Source organism: Rhinichthys klamathensis, unplaced genomic scaffold, assembly GCF_029890125.1.
Source record: "Rhinichthys klamathensis goyatoka isolate OS25496 unplaced genomic scaffold, OSU_Roscu_1.1 h1tg000015l_1, whole genome shotgun sequence".
NCBI classification, from domain to species: domain Eukaryota; kingdom Metazoa; phylum Chordata; class Actinopteri; order Cypriniformes; family Leuciscidae; genus Rhinichthys; species Rhinichthys klamathensis.
In genome coordinates this window covers 162,975-184,309 of record NW_026606567.1, presented here as the reverse complement: position 1 = coordinate 184,309, position 21,335 = coordinate 162,975, and the positions used below count along the sequence as shown (strand labels likewise).

Here is a 21,335-nt window from a genome sequence, read left to right as displayed (position 1 = left end):
AACGAGAGACACAGCAACAAACACACAAGGACATCGCAAGTAAGATGGCAAAACTTATGTAAATATGTTACAGTGGACATTGTGACATTTAATAACAAATATTTGTTGTTTTAGGAATGGAATCCATGAAAAGCAAACCGAGAGATGGCACTGACAGGTAAAAATGTCTTAATTTCATAGTGATTATGAGAACAGCAATTAAGCCTTATAAATCATACCAAAAGTAGAAGCTACAGCAATTGCAGATGTAATGGATATTGTTACAGTGCTAGATATCGAATCGAGTCAGTGATTCTTAAAAGCATAAGTATAAATCAGTGTGCCATGTGTTCTTCTTTGCAGTGATCTGTCTGAGCAGATAAAAGCAGCCACCAAAGACAGTCACGTCCGAGCTGAGAACACACAACTGATGCTCAACTACCAGAGGGGACAGATCACGCAAACACAGTACAAGGTAAATATAGCTGCACAAAGATCATATATTTCCAAGCAGGATGCAAACAAACAATGGGGACTATAACATGTAAACAAATAGATTAACTCGCCTATTATAAATTGAAACAATAAAGGGGTTTAAAATAAATGTTTTTGGCATGTCACGTGACCTGTCAGTGGCTGGCTGGCAGGCAGTCTGCCTTGGCAAGTTTCAGAAACCATTTATTTGTGGCAGTTTTTATGTTTTGTGTTCCTCCCTCTCTAGCTCATTTAATAGTTGATATGATTATGCTCTTTTGTTTGATTGATGTTTTGGGGCCGGTTATCCCAATTAAAGCATTTAAATGGCCGTGATCACGGATTAATCGATTTATTAAATTTTAGATGCCATTTTTTTTCTTAAATAAAAAATAGAATAGAAGAGAAAGTGTTAGTATTACTGAATCAATTGCCGCCGAAAAAGATGCGGTTTACAGTTTAGTAATTTACAGATAATGTGCAAATTGAAGGCTATAAATTTAAATGTATGAATTACGCTACATGTTTGCAAAAAGTTTAAAATAGATTAAATATCTCTTAAAACGATATCATTAGATTTCACATTATCAGTAATTATAATAAATAGTGATAAGAAGTCTGAGAAACTTCAACAAGAAGTCAGTACTTTTTTCGAAGGTTAAGTGGGGTTTAATATAGAACACTATAGGGTTCTTGACTTCATTTTAAACAACGCTTTATGCCAAAATGGTTCGATATAAGGAGAAATGTCTTAATACTTTCATGTTTAACAGATTTTTTAATTTTTTTCCTAGTAATATAGTGTCTACGAGCTGTTTAATTTGTAAAATTTAATTTCAATTAAAAATGAATTAAAACTAAATCCATAAAATGATCCCATGATGAGAACCCCTAAAAGGTTCTATATATATAAAGTGCCTGACAGAACCCTTTAAGGTTCTGTTCTTCTAAGAGTGTACTAACAGCTAACTTCATCTGTGTCATGTGTAATAATTTCAAGTTACTCTCCATGTGTTTTTCCAGCTTCTGCTGTGTTCTCTGTATGAGATCTACCAAGCGCTAGAGGAAGAGCTGGACAGGAACGCTGACCATCCTTCCGTTCATGCCATCTACTTCCCTCAGGAGCTGGCCAGACTGGAGTCTCTGGAGCTGGACCTGGAGCACTTCTTTGGTCCCCACTGGAGGAAGAGAATAACAGTGCCTGCCGCCACACACAGATACACACAGAGACTGAGAGAGGCGAGTGTGTCAATCATCTCTTTAAGTGGAATGCACGAGGATGTGAAATCTTAGCATTCAACGCTCTTGCGTTCCAGTGATTCTCATTCTAACTCAGCGCTCTCTGTTCCCATTAGATTGGCAAGAACAGTCCGGATCTTCTGGTGGCACATGCCTATACACGCTATCTCGGCGACCTCTCAGGAGGCCAAGTGCTGGGCAAAATTACCCAGAAATCCTTGGGACTGAGCGGCAGCAAGGGTATTGTTTTCTTCTCGTTTCCTGGAGTGACGAGCCCCAACAGATTCAAGCAGCTGTACAGGAGCAGAATGAACAGCATTGAGTTAACAGAACAGCAGAGGCAGGAAGTGCTGGATGAGGCTACCAGAGCTTTTGAGTTCAACATTGAGGTCAGCACTGATATCTTCTTTTATATTTATATATATATATATACTGTATATATATGTACATATATAGTTTGGGGTCAGTTATTTTAAAAAAAATCAATTAATACTTTTATTCAGCAAGGTTGCATTATATTGATCAAAAGCAAGATATTTGTTATAGCTGAAAATTCAGCTTTGCCGTCACAAGAATAAATTACATTTTAAAATATATTAAATTAGAAAACAGTTATTTAAAATTGTAATATTTCACAATATTAGTTTTTATTGTATTTTTGATCAAATTAATGCGGTCTTGGTGAGAATATAATAACTTCTTTGAAAAAAATTACAAAATATTACTATATGGATGGATGGATGCAGATAGATCGATAATCAATAGATGGATGGATATAGAACAATAATCGATGGATGGATGGATGGATATAGAACGATTATCGATAGATAGATGGATGGATATAGAACAATAATCAATGGATGGATGGATATAGATCAATAATCGATAGATAGATATAGAATAATCAATGGATGGATTATAGATAGATGGAGATAGAACGAGGGATAGATAGATGGAGAGTACAATAGATAGAATGATATAGAACAATAGATAGATCCAAAAGTAATTCAAAGTCTAGTCATTCTTACAAGAAAATATGGTTGAAAAAAAAGGCGTGACTTTAAAAGTTGATGCAATGTTTGTATTTGTCATTTTAAACAGGTTTTCGATGATCTTCAGAAAATGCTGAGCATCACAGAGGAAGCTTCAAGTGAGTATCAAAAAATGTAAAAAATCAGGTAGAAATAGTACATGTATACGGTAATGTTTTTGTTACAATCTTGCTTTTTGTTTGTTTAGGTGAAAAAGGAAATGACGCAGCATCCAAAACTCCCAAAACCTTCTCCAACTCGCCGATGCTCCAGTTTGCATTAGGTGTGGGAATCACTCTGGCAACTGTTGGAATGGGAGTTTATGCTTTTTGATTCAGAACATTTTATACTCGTCTGTGTGTGTAACATCTTAATACGACGACGAGGTCAAATCTAACCAAGATCTTGAACCAACACCAATCATGGATTATAAAACATGCACTCAGTAATAAATCAAGTACATTTAAATGATCCAAATAGTAATCCCCCCCCCCCCCCCCCCAAATAGTTTTAGACATAACTTAAAGGTATCACGTCAGCACAATTTTCCTTTAAAATATTTAACATTTTAAAATGTGCATTTATACATTTGGCAGATGCTTTTATCCAAAATTTAGTGCATTCAATGATTTTATCAGTCCATCAATTTGATTTTTTTTTATGTATTCGTGAAAAATGCAATAAAATTGAACTTTAAATTCTGATTTGTGTTTTCTGTTAAAATAGACCAGAATATGAATTTCTTAAATTGCTTTATTGTTTCCATACAAAAGTCATATCTTTAGTTTGACGAGTGACATTAGATTCGTGGTGAACCATTTGTTTTCATTGAAAAACCACATTAAGACAGTAAAGCATAGTGTTGCTATGGTAGCATTTGAAATCATAGCAAGCTTTGACAGAGCAAGATGAGAATAATTACTCGCCAAACAGTAAGATTGATAAACAGGACATTTCTCCAGCAATAGAGTGTCCAACACAACTATGTACAATAAATCTGAATTGTATATCATTTCTGCGGAGGCTTCAGATCAGATGTCCGGCTTTGCTGACAGGATTATGTGTGAAGCAAACACACAACATCATCATCATCTCTCTACTTGACCCTGTAAAGAACCTTCCTCTGCATGCGGTGCTGCAGCTCACCCCTCCTCATCATCAGATGAAGGACCTTGTGAATGGCGTGTTCTGGGTATTTCTGTTCAGAGAGGAGGAGGAGAATTTAACTGACGCTGTAATTGCACATTGACAGTGAAGAATAGTGACGCGAGAAGTTGAGCTTCAACTCACCTGTTTGGTGAAATCCTGTATAATGCTGTGTTCAGACACCTGGGAGCCTATGGCGAAGCGTCTCTTCAGCTGTTTTTCTATGCGAGAGATCATCTCCTGATCCTCCTGAGTGCTGAATCCTTCCACACCTAACGTTACAGACATACAGCATTCATCAGACTCTCCAGCTACATTTATAGAGGCAAGAAAGGGCAGGGGCTCAATAACAGTAATTCCGGCTGGTTTTTAGTGAACATTTTTGGTACGAATTCCCGTGTTGTAAACATGGCTCCTGATCATTTATCTGGCCAAGATAGTTGAGGTTTTGAGAGAATGCGAGTTTTAGGCCCATCAGATACAACAGGCTGAAAATGGCAATAAATAAATATACCACCGTTTATCAACAAACATACTTCTGTGAATTTATAGCCGCCGTACAGCTGTATTTCCAGCTATTAATGAAAAAATAAAAATAATATATAAAACAAACACACACATACATATATATATATTTTAGGGATGAGTCACGATTTTCGAATATTCGATTAGTTGATTTTATATATTATATCGAATAGGTTGTGCGACCAGAAGATTACGCTCCGCTCCCTCAACCCACTCGTTCCTGACTCGCCATCTTCGCAGTAGTGAATGAGCCTATGAGAAATGCTCACTTCATATGAATTAGCCTACATAAGCAGAGACTAGCCCATTTCTTTTAGTTTTCAGTTGTTTTGTTTAAAAGTAGACATATCAAGCTTTCTATAGATATATTTCTCAGGTCTGTGAGGCAAGTAGCTTATACGCTGAGTTTCGGTTCATGAGACGAGCTCCAGGTCACACGCCGGCGCATCCGTGTCCTGATTATATTGCCTGCTATATTTGCTTCTTATTTTATTTTACTTAATCCAGGCAATTGGTTGATGAAACATTGATTAAAATTTAGAAACAATTTATACAAAACGAAATTCACTTTAAAGAAAGGCTTTCTACAAAACAATCATATTGGGCATCTTATGATCCTATCTTACTCTCATGTGGTTCCCTTTTCATATAATCAACAGATGAAAAAAATAACATTATTTAAACATAATTATGAAACGTTATGCAAGTTATATTTAAGCGTCACACCGCTCCGCTTTACTCACATGCTCTGGTGTGTAGCCTATACATGCGTACACGTGGGGGAGGGGTGCGATTTTCAAATAATTATCGAATAATATCCAGCGATCTTCGAATATTATTTTTGCTTGAAATGCCCATCCCTAATATATATATATATATGCGCACATACACATAAATATTGGCTGTAGCTTGTTTTAGAATGAAAATTATAAATTAAATTTTTACTGACACTTTAGGTCTACTGAAGACTGAGTGATGCTTAAATATATGGGGGAAAAAATCAATTACTAACTAAAAAACCCTTAAAACTGACAAAAATATTTTTCTGCATATTTAAAATGCAGAAAAAAAGTAAAACAAATTAATAAATATTTGTATTTGCGACAAATTAGTGTCTATTTTGGCAATATTAAAAACCTATTTATTATTTGTTAAATTTAACTATAACAAAATAGCTTTTTTGTCTCAATTCGAAAAGTAATTTATATATTAATATTCATTTATAATGTATATGGTTTTTTTTTTTAGGGGCAGTCCTAACCCACCATAGGGATCTACTGTGTATATGTAGGCCTGTCAAAATTAACAGCTTAACATGCGATATAATTGTTTTAATGTGGGTAAAAATATTTTACGCAATTAACGCAGCATCCATTTTATCGTCATAATTTGGCTAGCGTTACATTATGTGATCACGCTCTTATTCATGCAAATGCTTTTAAACCATTCAAGAGCGACAAGTGAATCTGTGAATTTAACTTAGAGTTGAGAAAATGAGATGCCCGTCAGATTCGCATCATGTGCGGCAGCAGGTCTTAAAGTGGCAGCAGCCACTAATGCTGTCAGTCATTAAAGTTAACCAACAAGGGTAACAGAAAATAGTAGCTTTAATAAGGATTAGTCTATATTTAATTTATAATTTATGCAATTAAGACTGTAAAATGTTTATTCAGTTTCTGTATATTTCCTACCTGTTAGACAGATAGGAAGGGTTTATGTGGAGATTGTTTAAGTTCACTTAAATTATTTTTTTTTAAAGCCTAATAAAAGCTTTCAATTATTCTGTAATGATGAATGGCTGTAATTAATGTTTAAAAAAATCTATTTCATACAGATATCAGTAGCAGTATTAGTATCAATAATACTGGCCTTCATTAAAAAAAAAAGATGCCATTACAAGAAATAATTAAAGTATCCTGTCTTTATGTTGTTTCTACATTCTTTTGAAGAGTAACTGAAATTATTACAAAATTAAAATGTTTTTAATTGCGATTAATTACAGGAAAAATATTATTTGGTAAGTGTTTCACTAGAAATATTAGTCTATTCTCTGCTTTCTAGACCAGCACACTTACCGGAGAGACTGCCGGACATAGCGGCGTCTAGCGTGGACACCTGGAAGAGTCTCAGAGCCTCGTCCACCTCTTCCTCTCCAGCGATGGGCTGCAGCTTCATCTTAGCCAGAGACTCTGCAATGCGCACCACGGCCTCCAGCTGCCTGCAGGACGACAAATGAACAACCACTTTATAATAACATAGCCAGACAAGTGCTATGTTTGAAATAAGCAAAGGTACTGCATTCAGACTGGTGAATATGCCACTGGGCTCATGTATATAAATACACATTTTGAGGAACAAAAGAGTAAAAGCAGGTTCCATATTCCTGAATTCAGTTGATACCTGACAGTGATGGGGATGGACGCACGTCTGTCAATCTCTCTCTCGTGTTCCTTCGCTCCGCTTCTCATCACCACATATCTGTTCTTCAGTTTCTCAGCGGCGGCCGCAGACAGGCGGGGTCCACATTTCCTGTTTAAGAATTTACAACGCATTTAATTCTGATGACAACACTAGCTGTTTCCATCCAAAGCTGCGAATTTAACTTCTTCATAAAATTGGAATATTGCATAAAACAGGGAAATTGGCTCAAAACATCTGTAATAAAAACAGAACTTGCTGCACTCGGGGAAGCCACTGTGGCTCGATTTCTTCCATCATAAATGAATTGCGTCTCAGAGCATCCAGACGAAACGCAATAAACGCTGTCATGTTATCTTGCATTCAGAGGCTGGTGCTTGTGAACGCAATTAAGCGAGACGCTTCTGGGAGAGTATTAAACCAAATAATTCTAATGACAGACTTTTGTTCGCTGGTTAGTCAAGTTATCCAATCACAGCCACCGTTGAGGCAAAGTCACGTGAGTTTTTTGTTGCGCATTGAGGGATTTATTCAGTAAATGTCTTTCCATCGCAGTTTATATGCATGTCGTCTTAAAAAAAATTATCTGCCTCAATTGAGCGCACATGTTTATGCACATTTTTAGAATTTATGTGCATCTTTGCGTTTCCATCCAGCGTATCCCATATCCCAAAATTCCCATTAAAAAAAGTGGATGGAAACTGCTACTGATGAATGAGGTTTCACATTGCGTTTATGGACTTGGACCCAGACTTACACTCTCGAGTAGGCGACGTATTTCTTCAGCATGGCCAGAGGAATCTCTCCCTCGACTCCCTCCGTCTGCGTCTGAGCGCTCAGGTGAACGTTCATCACATGCCGGGCCAAAGTCTACACACATAAAAACACACGGCCATGTGCATTAGCTCCCATGAAATCATTTAAACATGTAAATCTCTTCAATGAACTTTAGCAGTCTATAAGCAGCACCATGTCTCGCTGTTGGTCGTGATGGTCTTTGATGATGAAGATCATGTCGAATCGAGACAGAATGGTGGGCATGAAGTCAATGTTGTCCTCTCCCTTCGTATCATCCCAACGGCCGAACACAGAGTTGGCGGCGGCCAATACCGAGCAACGGGAGTTCAGAGTGGTGGTGATGCCAGCCTTTGGGTGAAAACAAAGAATTGATGAGTCTGTCTGTTTGAAGAGACCGTAAGCTGAAGAAATAATGGATGTCTATTGGCGAGTACAATGCAGTGATAAATGTCTGGCACCTTTGCAATAGAGATGGTCTGCTGCTCCATGGCCTCATGGATGGCGACTCTGTCATCCTCTCTCATCTTTCGAAAAGAGAAACTTTCATAAGCATTTCATTAGACTGAATGAACATTTAATTTCAGGAAATCCAAAACTGCTTAGAGGAAGTCCAACCTTGTCAAACTCATCGATGCAGACCACTCCGCCATCCGCCAGCACCATGGCACCTCCCTCCATGACGAAACCACGAGTGTTGGGGTCTCGAAGAACCGAGGCTGTCAAACCAGCGGCGCTGCTGCCTTTACCGGAGGTGTAGATCTGGAAACATTTTCATTCATGCATTTAGCAGACGCTTTTATTCAGAGACTTACAAGAGAGGAACAAAGCATACAAAAAGATTTATGTATCTGAAAGGAAAATGAAGACTAATCGTTTAAATTTCAATTAAAATTGTAAAATAATAATGCATTCCATATTAAATGCTTCTATATAACATATTAAATATAAATCTCTTACAATAGATTATAAAATATACTGTCATAATTCTCCATTAAAGGAAATATTTATGTGAAATGAATACTGATTACCTGCACATCCATATAATATTTATAATTAAATAAAAATTTTTATTAATACATTTAAAATTGTAATACAATATATAATACATGTTGTGCATGTTATACTATTTTAAATATACTTGAATTTAATAATATTGTAATATTATATATATAAAAATAATATATATTAATGTATGTCATGTAGTCAAGAAAATATGAACATAATAACATTTAAGAATTGATATATTTTAAAACATACAGCATGTCAAATATTATTAAATATATGACCTATTAAAATGTCATAAAAATATAACAATAAATTATAATAAATTATAAAAAGCATTACATAAAAATAAATAAATCATTAAGTAAAAAAACAAATATATTTAAAAAAAATATATTTTTATATAAAATCTATTTAAAATAAACATACATTATATCATATATATCATATAAATATATATATATTAATATTAATATATTATACAACATCCTGCACATATCAGATATCTTTAAATAGGAATACATTAATGTAAATAAACGGAGCAATTCCAAGAGGGTCCTCACACCATCGGTGCTCGGGCCCTAATAATTCCTTGGCCACATATCTTTTATTAACATGGCAAAGAGCTGCATGAACATTCTTCCAAAAAAAATCTCCTTTTATGTTTCACGTATAAAGAAAGTCATACGAACGAGATGAGGGCAAATAAATGATGTCCATATTTATCATAATCTTACCCCAATGGGAGAACATCTCTCCACAAACTTCAGCAACTGAGACTTGGCTGTGCCTGGATCTCCCAACATTAACAAGTTAATATCACCTCTGCGCGTCAGACCATCAGGCAACCTGACAAAAGCCATTTTGAGCAAATTAGAAAGGGGGCGAAAACAAACTCAATGTGAAGATGAGGCGGTTTCTATGTTGTCTCACCTCTTCCTGGAGCCCCCAAACAGAAGACACGCTATGGCCTTCTTCAGGTCATCGCTCCCGTAGATGGACGGAGCGAGAGAGCGAGCGATGGAGTCGTAGACGGAGGGAGAGGAAGCCAGAGCCCTCAACTCCTCTTCCTCCTGAGGTGTGACTGAACTAGTGGCTCCACGGCCTGAAAGACGGTGAGAAGGTCATGAGAATGTCTAAAGAGAGATGCCGTTTAAACCCAAGACAAGTTTTCCCATAATGTTTTGCACACGCTCACCTGCTCCTTCAGTATCCACTTCAATGCCGACCACACGCAGGTACGCCGCTCGGATGCCCACACCTGCACCCTTTTCACGACCTTTGGATTTGGTTTGAGCCACCTTTTTGATGGAGTAGATGCCCATGACGGTTACTCTGTTTCCTGGCACTACACGGTCACACAAGTACCTGGGAGGTAAAAGTCATGGATTAGACACACTGCAGACAAAACAAGCATGATGACAGCATGAAGCAGTGGGCGTGTGCATCCACCTGTCGCAGTAGAGCTGCATGTGTCGTGGCATCTCCCCGTGGGGAACGGCATCAGGTGCTTCCTGCAGACGCTGAGTCTGGAAATCCACACACACACACCGGTCCGGAATGATGAAATACGGATCCACGGGGCACTTGACACGGCCCGCCTGCTCACTGAGGGACAAAAAAAAAGACAGGAAATTGGTATAAAAACATGGCCATTCTCTGCATCTAGTAGGGCTAGGTTGATAACATCAATTCATTGATTTTAATTGATGCGTTACACATTATTTGTCGTGCACCTCCCACCCAAAAAGTCACAGCTTCCAAATTCTGTCTGTTATATCACGAAATTCAAACAAATAAAAGTTTCGGAGCTCTTTAATGTGACAGATCGCTGTAGCCGCCTCATTTCAGGTTGCAGTGCAATTTAAACGTGCGTTTAACATAAGGGGACGTTTACACGCAGGGCCGGCTCTAACCCTTTGGTTGCCCTAGGCCAGTGGTCTCAAACTCGCGGCCCGCGGGCCATTTGCGGCCCACAGGGTGATATTTTGTGGCCCCCTACTTGACATTAAAGTTTAATGTTAGTGCGGCCCGTCGTTGCGTATGCCGCGTAAAAAAAAAAAAAAAAAAAAATTTTATCCCTTATGGGCTACCATAGATAGTCTCGTGACACGGTGGGTTTGTTGTCAATAGTTGTCATAGACAACCGCGAAGTACAAACCAGGTACAAACATACTGCGACTGGAAAAAATTAGCACGTCGCTTCAATTATGAGCGCGCTTGCCGCGCGCGTACATTTGAAATAACGAACTTGAGCGCGCAAAATATGTGAGCGCGATATGTGAACGGCCCCTTGGCGAGCTGCCATGAATCAGGCCACGAGCTACTGATAGCTCACGAGCGACGTGTTGGAGAGAGACCCTGCTCTAAAACAATGTGAGAATAATAATTTTGAGCTCATAATATGTGTCCAAAAGGTTCGTAAGAAGGTTTGCTTTGATTTGTGTAGTCAGTAATTTGAGACACTATACATGTGTAGAAAGAATTCAATAAGACGGGCAGACATGACTGCAAATATGTGTATTTCAAAAGCAATAATTGTTTTTCTAAGTATAATAAAAGGAAATGTGCCTTCCAAAAACAAAAAAACATTCAATATCATTAATGTGTTGTATAAAGAAAATAAAAAGGACATAAGCAAATATAAATATCACAAATAGTTATAGACAAAGAAAGTTTGTAAAAATGAACTTCAACTGTCAGAAGGACAGCTCATGAAGAACCAAGAAAGGAATGTTCAAATTCAGAGGAACAGTTCAGAAGAAACGTTAATAATAAATATTGAGAAGATTGGATCAGTTGTGCTCCTTTTTTGGAATACTTGAATACTATTTTTTTGTGGAATACTTGATGCGGCCCAGCCTGACCCAGACTCTACCTCCAGCGGCCCCCAGTTAAGTTGAGTTTGAGACCCCTGCCCTAGGCGATATTGAGTTTTGCAATTATAAGTATTTATTAGACTAAACATGCTCTTATAGTCACTCAAAAACTTAAACAATAAATTGTTCATACAAATGCTACAAAGAACGTTCAAGGATATTTATATAGTTGCATTGTACAACTATATTTTATCTGACCATAAATAACTTTTAGTAGATAAATTACAACTACTACCACCACTAGGCCTACTATTATTACAATCTATTGGGCTGCTATTAAGGGGGTTTCTGGGGTATTTCCCCGTAAGAAAATTTTGTGCATTTTAATGTTAAATTCATCAATCTGGTGCACTTTGAGAGTTCAAAACTAAAAGCTCCAAATATTCAGTGTGCAAATTGAACAAAGAAAAATTCAAACCTCTTTTAATTACAGTGTCTGTCTACATTACACTACTACATAATAATAGATATAATATTAATCCCATGACAGTAATAGCCATAGGCTATATTGTAAAACAAATGCACTGAAAAATAAAGGAAGCTTTCATGAGTATTGTACTGTACACATTTCTATACTAGAAAGGAAGCTATATATTTGGAAGTAACCCAGCGCCGCCAATTAAGCAAAACAAAACAAAACGAATGGGCCACCGATGTACGAGTTTTATGGGCCGTTAAGACAAAAATAGAAAAATAAAAGTATAAGATGTATGTATCGGCCCAAAAAGCACGTCGGGCCCGCGCGAATCTCCCGGTTGTCCCGATCGCCAGAACATTTGACACCTTAATGGCTGAGATGAGAAGACTTACCTCTATACTGGGCTTTCTTTTTATCTTGTTGCTTTCCCCGTTTTCGTCCCTGTGCACCAGAGTGTTTAGACCGCTTCATTTTCGATCAGCGCACGCTGCAGCCGAGCACTTGCCTAACGTAACCATAGAACGTAACGTAACGCAACTAACCCCCGCCCCCCTTTAGGAAATGATCGACAATAATCATCCATTCAATCTAATAATCAGGTTGACAAGTAATTAAACGTATGGCTGAGGGGCGCCTTAGGATGATCATGTTTAATAAACATGTTTTTGTTTCGCTTGTCATTCTAATTCTATGATTAATGGGAAGTAGGCAAAGGGCGACACTAGAGGCCGCCCGCGCCCCCAACACATTTGTCGCCCTAGGCAACCGCCTAGTTCGCCTATAGCAATCGCCGGCCCTGTTTACACAACACCAACTACGCTCGGAAAGCTTTTTATGCGTTTTAGCCGTTCGTTTACACGAAAACGAAGTTTTGGGGGCCTGAAACAGGTTTTAAAGTGCACATTCTTGAAAACGATAGCGCTGTTGTCTGTGTAAATTATAAAAATGCGGTTTTCATACCTATACATGCCAGCTGCTCTCTCTGGATCAGCGGCAGCACTAATGCAGATTTAAATGTTCGCTGTGATCGTACTTGTCAAAGGCTTAAAAGACACAGACAAATCGTTGTCATTTAGGAGTAAAATTACGTGTTTGTCAAGATCGCAATCTTTTAACGATTAATACTGCAGCTCTAATAACACATCTATAAGAGAGTCTTTAAAATTACTTCTAGTAAAAGATAATTTCTAACACCGTAATAACTATACATTTTGCATTTTACAAACAACTAACAATAAACAAAATCCTAACCCTATTGTACACACATGTAGTTAATCAATATTACTCAGTACGTATAAGTATAATTGCACTGTAACAAAGACACCTTCAAATAAAGTGTAACCAAATCATTTTATAAGACCATCTTTGTACTGATAATAATTAGTCTCATGATATTCAAAATTATATGTAGACCAAAAGTTATATGTTTTACAGACAAGTTAGTGCAAGAATATTTCTAAACAGAATGAAGTGTGTTAAAACTAAACTGAGTATTTGGCAAGATACGTACGCGTTGCACTTGCGGGGCAGAGCGTAACCCTGCAGTCCCGGTGGCAGAGGGATGTTACTGATGACCGCTCTGCATCCCCGGCACTGAAGACACACTTTAGTGGCTTTGGCCCTCACGGCCGTAGAGGATATGATTATACCGGGAATCTTCACGAGACGCGACACCTGCTCCGACTGCAAGTAGAAAATAAACCCTTTACCTAAAATGTCAATTGTTTTCACTGTAGATGTATGGATGTGGCGCACTAACGCACAAATTAAGAGTAAACAAATACTCCATATCCATCAGTTTTCATTTTTAAATTGTCAAGTTAATAGGTTATTTTCTCACTTTCAGGTTGCGGATGGAGGACGGGTGGGCGTCGCTCTTCAGCATGACCTGTATGTCCTGTACGGTCTCTTCTCCTAGTGGCCGTGGACGTGTGACCTCATCAGCCACTTCCTGCGCCGCCTCCTCCAACTGTCAATCACAGAGCAACATCATTAAAGGGGAAACCTTATAAACAACAATGTTCAAATTGGACTTTTTCTATTTAATAAATATAACACAACATCGCGCAAAGTCATAATCACAATAATAAATTAAGTTATTTATTAATAAACTCAGTAATCATCTGAAATTACATTAAATGTGTAAATAGCTGATTATTAATGTATTACTTTGATTTAAACTTACTATTAAATATTTAATAAAAAATAGAATTAAATAATTACTTAAATCGTATGCTAAAAAAAAAATCCAAAGTCTTGCAACATTTCCAATATTTATGTGAAAAGTTATTTCTGTAATTCTGTCCTTACCAAAGGCAAATTGTCAGTGGGAAGTTTGTAAAGACAGTCCGACAGATCTTCGTCAAAACTGGCCAGATCCTCCATCTCCACCTCAATCCAGTACTCTCCCAAAGTATAGTGCCTCTTGAGCTCATCTCTGAGGACAAAATACATTTAACAATGGAACGAAGCATTATTAGTATGATAGAAATAGCAGACGAAGATGATAACCCTAGGTCAAAAAGGTACATTTTATGTACACAGTTCAATATATTAGTGCAAATGCAAAGTAGCGTGGGGAATCATTAATTTTAATCAATTTGATTCTTTCGAACAGTTCTGATCACTGAACCGACTCAAAAACGATTCCGTCATACAAAACATGTTCCAAATCGGTTCTACTGAGTCACTCAGAACGAAGCAAATCACACATAACTCCAAGATAAATCTACAACAAATTTAATATGGAGGATTATAGAAAAAGTGGATATAATAACGACATTAATATATAATGTGCAACGACTACACAAAACGGCAACGTTAGTTACGCATTGTGCAAAATGTTTTGTGAAAAAAAAGAATCATCACCAGGACGCAAGCAAACACATCTGATATCACAATACCTGTATTTGTAGGTGAATCCAGTGCGATCGGTGCCGACCCTAAATTGTCTCAAAAACTCACGAAACTTCTTTTTGATCTGGCTGCGTTTCAGGACCCCTTCATCGCCAATGCCTTCCCCTCCACCGAAACTATCACTATAATAAACTCCTGGATCATCAAATCCCGACATTTTGCAAATGTTCTGGAGTGGACTCCTTGTAATAAACGATTAATAAGATATCACTTCAAAAAGTGCTGTGAAGTCTTAAATTTTGCTAATATTCTGTGTCGGTCAGAATCAACAATGTGTTTCCCTGACACACGCTCGCTGACTTTCGCGGCAAAACCTCTAGCCCTGCCTTGCGCTGAAGCCAGACTCCGCCCTCAGTGACTTTTCCGTCCCGCTTATTGGTCCACCAGCAGTTATGACGAGTTGCGTCACGAAAAAGGCGCTAGCAAAGCGGAGCACTGGCGGGAAAAACACAAAGCAAAGTGCAGGGACCGGAACTAGTTGTTCTGCTTGGCGCGGAATATCAGCATGGTTGTCAGTTTACGGTTAACAAAACCTTATTTATATGAAAATAAATGTTAATAATGACAAATAGTCATATAAAATAAAAAGTAACATAATGCCGAAATGATTGTTGTGTATATATATTGTGGAGACCGGGCTCAAAAACCACAATGACATACATTCAGACAAGAGTCAACTAAATAATGAAGATAGATTTTAGCTGAAAGCTTGAACTGTAATCTCAGAATAACAGCATTAGGCATAGAGGATGTTATATACATTTATTACAGTTTTTATTAGCCAAAACATTGTTTTGACTATTGTTATCTTTTACATTTTTGAAGTTTCATGAATTGTTCAGTGTTCCTTAATTGCTTTACTATTTATATAATTAAAAAGCCTATATTAGGCTATTGTGAGTGACATAATGACAGACTCCATTGTGACAACATGCCCCACCATTGGACTGTTGCTTGAAGAAATGTTGTTAATGGTAATAAAATGGGCTTTTTGTTTATTAAACATCAAGAATTAGGTTTCATTTTATAAAACTGTATAAGGGACAGAGAATGTCTAAGGTCTTGTAAGTAGTTAATTAAAAGGTCATAATTCTATAAGAAATAACTAAATGTTGTGTGCAAAAGTTTTAGATAAACCAGAGGAGACATTAAATGGCATCTTTTTATTTTCTTTAACCATCTATGGACAATTGTAGCATAAGCATGATCTGTCCATGATTTTGCAAATAATGTCTCAACTGAAAAAGTCAAGACACTTTTGGTATAAAGCTGCTGTACAAGACTGCTGTAAAAGTAGCAACTATTAATCATAGAGAAAACATTTATTCTGCCAATACCGAAAATATACAAGCACCACTTGACCTTCACCGATCTCAGTAGCATTAGAAGAATTTTGTGAAATTTTTTCTATGATATGTAACTTTAGCCTCACTCTAACAGTCAGCCACTTTGTCCATTCTGTTTCTGGCATTAGGAAATGACCCCGTGCTTCCTGCCTGTCTGTATGAAGGCATCTACGGCACGATCAATGTCCTCATCAGTGTGAGCCGCAGAGATCTGGACTCGAATGCGGGCTTTTCCTTTGGGAACGACTGGGTAGGAGAAACCGATCACATACACTCCTGATGACAAGGAGAGAAAAACACTGTTTTAAACTGGGCCTGCTGGACTATTAGATGTATTCATTTAAATGGACATGACATATACGCCCGAATTCTCACCCAGTTTTAGCATGTCGTCAGCCATGAGCGAAGCCAGCCGAGCATCTCCTAGCATCACAGGACAGATGGGATGAGCTGTGCCAGAAATGGTGAACCCTGCCTGGGTCATGTTGTTTCTAAACCTTTGGGACAGAAGAAAAGATGCACAATAGACCATTGTGTTGAGAACTGCCATCATTAGCTCAGTGAACTCTAAAAATCCTTTCTTCTTAAAAGCATTCATACTTTCATACTGAACCAGCAAAAGTCAGCTCATTTTGTTTTGACTGCAAGGGTGACTGCTGCTTTGAAAAGCATATTCTGTTAGATTTAACCCTACTTATCTCTTTTCCACAAACGATAGATGCAGTGACACAAGCTAAAGGGTCAGGGTGTAACCGAATCTACAGTACAAACATCGCAGAACGCCAACTCCCACCTCCAGTCCTACCTCATGGTTTTAGCCGCCATGGACTGAGCGATTTCATTGGATGCCAGCAGCAGCTCCACAGCACGGATGGCACAGCCCACCACAGGAGGGGGGAGGGAGTTGGAGAAGAGATATGGACGAGAACGCTGTCTCAGAAGCTCAATTAAAGCCTTGGGTCCGACGGTGTAACCACCTGACAGAAAATCAGAAAAATATATGTTTGAAAGGACTGAAATTGCTTCAGCTTTCTTAGGAAAGGAACTTTGCTATTTAATTTGTGATTTTACCCGACATAAGCTATGTTTCCATCCACCTATTTTTTTGTGAATTTTGCAATATTATATCGCATAAAAAAAAAAAGATGCGAATAGATGCACATTTAACAAATAAATCCCTCGATGCGTAACAAAAAAAACTTTGACTTTGCCTCAACAGTGGCTGTGATTGGATAACTGGACTAACCAGCTGATCAGTTTCATTGTACAGCATCTCAAATGTTGGTTTGATCGTTCTGAAATGCCTGAGCCAAAGTCTGTCATGAAAATTAGTTGGTTTAATTCCCTCCCAGAAGCGTCTCACATGATTGCGTTCACAAGCACCAGCATCCAAACACAAGATAAAATAACAGCGTTTATTGCGTTTAGTCTGCGGGCTCAGGCGCAAGTCATTAAGATGGAGGAAAGAAGAGCTACAGTGGCTGTTGCAACTTCCATCGTCCAATTTTGTGCACAAGTTAAATTCCCAACTTTGGATGGAAACATAGCTATGGTAGCTTGACCATGTAAACTGTTTAGCTGATGTTTAATATCTAGAAATGCAAGACATACGCACCAGCAGCACCTCCCAGTGCTTTTCCCAGAGTGGAATTGACAATGTGCACTTTGTCCATCACACCCATTAGCTCATCAGTTCCTCTGTGGGAAATAAATGCACAGATGTCCACTTGTAAGATATTATGACATGATACTTTCTCACACAGTTTAAATGATTCTTTAAACATAAAAACATATAACTGCCTCAATATTTTAGGAGGAAGGTCCTTCCAAAGCAGTCGTTCTAAACAAGGGGGCCTCAACAAACTTCCAAGATGGGCCTCAAGATGATGTAATTATTTAAAATAAGACAAAACAAGAATTAAAATCAGCTAAAAACACACACACGAAATCTCGATTTTCTTAGTATTTGGTTATTTTTATATTGAATATATCTTTCTAGTCTCTAAAATATTTTGTTGGGTAGAAACTGTGAGTGGGGGGTCTTGAAGTAAAAAATGTTGGCTTCAAGCAAAACATATACCATCGATTAACAACCTCGTAGCTCGCAGTCGGTCTATTTTTAAAGGTTTATAAGTTATCGTTAAAAATCAATTCCCCTATGGAGAAGTGAATGGGATGTTTCCTTCAGGAATCAGAATGTTGCACTCTATTTTTGGAAGTGCTACCAAGTGTTTCTTCTGTCTACTCACCGGCCGCGAGCACCCATGAATCCTGTGGCATGACACTCATCAATGAAAACCAAAGCTCCGTACTGCTCAGCCAGATCACAGATACCTTTCAGAGGAGCCACATCGCCATCCATGGAGAACACGCCGTCTGTAACCACCAACCTCAGACGAGAGGACTGTGGGGTTAAGTGAGTGAATCAACTCTAAATTCTCCAAAAATTATCCAGCTCCTCTAAGGTGTATAGGAACATAAATGAAATGCAAAACTAAAAGTTATGCAATTTTTGATTCCAAAAGTTGACTAAACATATCAAGCTGTCACACAGTAATTTTATTACAGACTTTATTTTCATATCACCATGCGCATAAACCACTTGCGGTGCGACCTCTGATTTGCATGAAAGAGATTTAAGGGTTAGTTCACCCAAAAATGTTGTCCTCATTTACTCACCCTCAAGTTGTTCCAAACCTGTGTGAGTTTCTTATTTCTGCTGAACACAAAAGAAGATATATTGAAGAATGTTCAACTGGTAATCAGACAGTTGATGGACCCCATAGAATCTTTTTTCCTATATGGAAGTCAATGGGGTCCATCAGCTGTCTGGTTACCAACATTCTTCAAAATATCTTCTTTTGTGTTTAACAGAAGAAAGAAACACACACAGGTTTGGAACAACTTGAGGGTGAATAAATGAGGACAGAATTTTCCTTTTTGGGTGAACTATCCCTTTAAGTCATGAGAAAAATCCAGTGATACCTGTGATTCTTTCAGCTTTTCTTCCAGGTCATTCAGGTCCATGTGCTTGTAGCGGAACCTCTTGGCACGGCACAATCGAATGCCGTCGATAATAGAGGCATGGTTTAGTTCATCAGACAACACGGCATCATCAGGACCCAACAGGACCTAAAGTAAAGAGCACCAATGTATTGAACTGTTACAGTGCATTGGCAGTGTAACTGTAACATGTCTACTTAAGTATATAATATGTCGATTGGTTAAGTCACCTCAAACAGACCAGCATTGGCATCAAAGCAGCTTGCATACAGAATGCAATCCTCTCTTTCATGAAACTGGGCTAGCTTCTCTTCCAAGTTCTTGTGGAGGCTCTAGAGAACGGAGATTAAAAACAAACATTAAGGCATCGATAAGCATTGCTATCAATGTGTTCAAATACATTATGTTCCCTCACCTGGGTGCCGCAGATGAAGCGAACTGAACTAAGGCCAGCGCCATACTTCTGCAGGGCATCTATTCCAGCCTTCACCACCTCCGGATGACTGGATAAACCCAGGTAGTTATTTGCACAGAAATTCAATATGTCTACAAAAGAAACAGGGAGGCGTGGGCCATCAGAAGATGAAGAGGAGCAAAAGATCAAATTCTCTTTATTCACATGTGGATATGCTGGACACTTGTTGGATGCTTTCCTTTACTATCCAGTCCGAAACATTTACAAAAATAACAATTAATAAAAAAATGTTTGTCCACCCCAGTATTATATTAGTATTGAGGTACTAACATAGTTTGTATTAATATTTAAATTAGTTCGGTAAAACATTATTAAAATCAAAAGTTGTATTTGTTAACATTAGTCAATGCAATGTTAACTACCATGAACAAACAATGAACCGTTGGATTTTTAATATCTAAGGTTAACAAAGAATAATAAATACTGCAACAAATGTATTGATCAGTTAGTTAATACTAATACTAATGTTAACAAATGAGACCTTATTGTAAAGTGTTACCGTTAGTTTTTATTTAGACATTTTCCATTTTATAGTTTATTTTTGTCACTTTTTTGCCATTTTTATTATCTTTTTAAAAAATATGTCTATATTGTTTTTTTTAATTAATTTTTATTTCAGGTTTAGTTATTTAGTACATCGATAAACTAAATGAACATGCTAAATATTTCCTTACCAACTAACTGAAATAAAATAGGCTCCAAATGTTTTTATAGTTTTGGTATTAAATAACTAATTGAGATAACTAAATATAACAGAGTCCACACTATTTAGGCTACAGTTAATGTAAGCACAAACCTTTGGATCAAGTGAGTTTTAGATAGATAGGTAGGTAGGTAGGTAGGTAGGTAGGTAGGTAGGTAGGTAGGTAGGTAGATAGATAGATAGATAGATAGATAGATAGATAGATAGATAGATAGATAGATAGATAGATAGATAGATAGATAGATAGATAGATAGATAGATAGATAGATAGATAGATAGATAGATAGATATTTCCCCCATATTTTAACCTCTACATGATGTGACTATATATAAACCTAAATAAATAAAGTTTATAATAACGTTGACAGATAAAACAAGTGTGTAGCGTCCTAAGCGTAGTCTTCTTTTTTATTTAGAGGAGGACATTTAAAAAAAAAAAAAAAATACAGATTTATTTCCCCTTGCCACTGCCAGGTGCCTCCAGGAACGTACAACCTAATCATAACATTCTTCCCTGAAGTATAAGTATTTGGCTCGGTCACCCCGGGTTGCCAAACACCTGCTGCTCACCGCCTGTGCTGCCGTCCACGGAGATATGAGGGCCCTGTTTGGAGGTGATGACTCGCTCCCCCTTCCATGTGCCCGCAGCGCGGATAGAGTCCAGCTCGCTCTCCAGGACACACAGCGCTTGAGCCGCAGCCGCGTACGGTCTGCTCGCGTTAGCTGCAGGCCAGGGCTGGAAAACACTCCACAACGGAGCCCTGAGGCCACGAACAGCTGTGCGAAGTGACATTTCTCACACACTATCACAGCAAGTAGTACAGTAAAAGTACATGGACTCAAAAAAAAAGTGACGTTGACGACGGATATATGTAATTCACATGGGCGTTGAAACATCAACCAATCAGACGCATTTGCGTAAGAGGGGCGACACGCTCTTGATCCAATGGAAGAGCAGCTGATTCTGCATTTTTAAAGAAACA

The 21,335-nt window shown here is 37.8% G+C and overlaps 3 protein-coding genes across 4 annotated transcripts; 1 reads left to right on the top strand and 2 right to left on the bottom strand.

Annotated features, from left to right (window-relative positions):
- Positions 1-35: 35 nt before the first annotated feature.
- Positions 36-3,161, top strand: hmox1a (heme oxygenase 1a). Of its 2 annotated transcripts, none has more exons than XM_056233932.1 (7): positions 36-39; positions 115-157; positions 343-454; positions 1,477-1,692; positions 1,809-2,081; positions 2,794-2,842; positions 2,941-3,161. In XM_056233932.1, the coding sequence occupies exons 2-7, from the start codon at positions 117-119 to the stop codon at positions 3,054-3,056; spliced, it is 807 nt and encodes a 268-aa protein (XP_056089907.1). In that variant the 5' UTR covers positions 36-39; positions 115-116; the 3' UTR covers positions 3,057-3,161. The 2 variants fall into 2 exon arrangements, with proteins under 2 accessions (XP_056089907.1, XP_056089899.1); XM_056233924.1 differs by having other exon boundaries at positions 2,932-3,161.
- A 412-nt stretch (positions 3,162-3,573) lies between these two features.
- On the bottom strand, positions 3,574-15,119 carry mcm5 (minichromosome maintenance complex component 5). Its single transcript, XM_056271706.1, has 16 exons — positions 14,813-15,119; positions 14,220-14,346; positions 13,750-13,878; positions 13,420-13,592; positions 10,065-10,220; positions 9,811-9,980; positions 9,546-9,717; positions 9,350-9,461; positions 8,226-8,369; positions 8,069-8,134; positions 7,782-7,958; positions 7,570-7,682; positions 6,795-6,923; positions 6,470-6,612; positions 4,014-4,141; positions 3,574-3,921 (listed from the first exon to the last, which is right to left on the bottom strand). The coding sequence occupies exons 1-16, from the start codon at positions 14,980-14,982 to the stop codon at positions 3,820-3,822; spliced, it is 2,211 nt and encodes a 736-aa protein (XP_056127681.1). The 5' UTR covers positions 14,983-15,119; the 3' UTR covers positions 3,574-3,819.
- Positions 15,120-15,969: 850 nt separating this feature from the next.
- On the bottom strand, positions 15,970-21,211 carry gcat (glycine C-acetyltransferase). The gene is made up of 9 exons (XM_056271694.1): positions 20,923-21,211; positions 19,590-19,720; positions 19,405-19,506; positions 19,157-19,303; positions 18,421-18,575; positions 17,787-17,869; positions 16,977-17,148; positions 16,547-16,668; positions 15,970-16,447 (listed from the first exon to the last, which is right to left on the bottom strand). Exons 1-9 carry the CDS (start codon positions 21,143-21,145, stop codon positions 16,296-16,298), a joined length of 1,287 nt encoding a protein of 428 aa, XP_056127669.1. The 5' UTR covers positions 21,146-21,211; the 3' UTR covers positions 15,970-16,295.
- Positions 21,212-21,335: the final 124 nt, after the last annotated feature.

What these genes read in the sequence shown, in the direction of transcription:
- gcat (XM_056271694.1), bottom strand. Translation starts at nt 21,145, where the DNA reads ATGTCACTTCGCACAGCTGTTCGTGGCCTCAGGGCTCCGTTGTGGAGT. An exon ending in TTCATGGGTGCTCGCGGCCG is followed by an intron (nt 17,870 to 18,420) that starts GTGAGTAGACAG and finishes TATTTCCCACAG; the next exon opens with AGGAACTGATGAGCTAATGG. An exon ending in ATGGCGGCTAAAACCATGAG is followed by an intron (nt 16,669 to 16,976) that starts GTAGGACTGGAG and finishes TCTGTCCCAAAG; the next exon opens with GTTTAGAAACAACATGACCC.
- hmox1a (XM_056233924.1), top strand. Translation starts at nt 117, where the DNA reads ATGGAATCCATGAAAAGCAAACCGAGAGATGGCACTGACAG. An exon ending in TCACGCAAACACAGTACAAG is followed by an intron (nt 455 to 1,476) that starts GTAAATATAGCT and finishes GTGTTTTTCCAG; the next exon opens with CTTCTGCTGTGTTCTCTGTA. An exon ending in CATCACAGAGGAAGCTTCAA is followed by an intron (nt 2,843 to 2,931) that starts GTGAGTATCAAA and finishes TTGTTTGTTTAG; the next exon opens with GTGAAAAAGGAAATGACGCA.
- mcm5 (XM_056271706.1), bottom strand. Translation starts at nt 14,982, where the DNA reads ATGTCGGGATTTGATGATCCAGGAGTTTATTATAGTGATAGTTTCGGT. An exon ending in CCACTGACAATTTGCCTTTG is followed by an intron (nt 13,879 to 14,219) that starts GTAAGGACAGAA and finishes TGTGATTGACAG; the next exon opens with TTGGAGGAGGCGGCGCAGGA. An exon ending in CTGCCCCGCAAGTGCAACGC is followed by an intron (nt 10,221 to 13,419) that starts GTACGTATCTTG and finishes TTTGTCCCTCAG; the next exon opens with TGAGCAGGCGGGCCGTGTCA.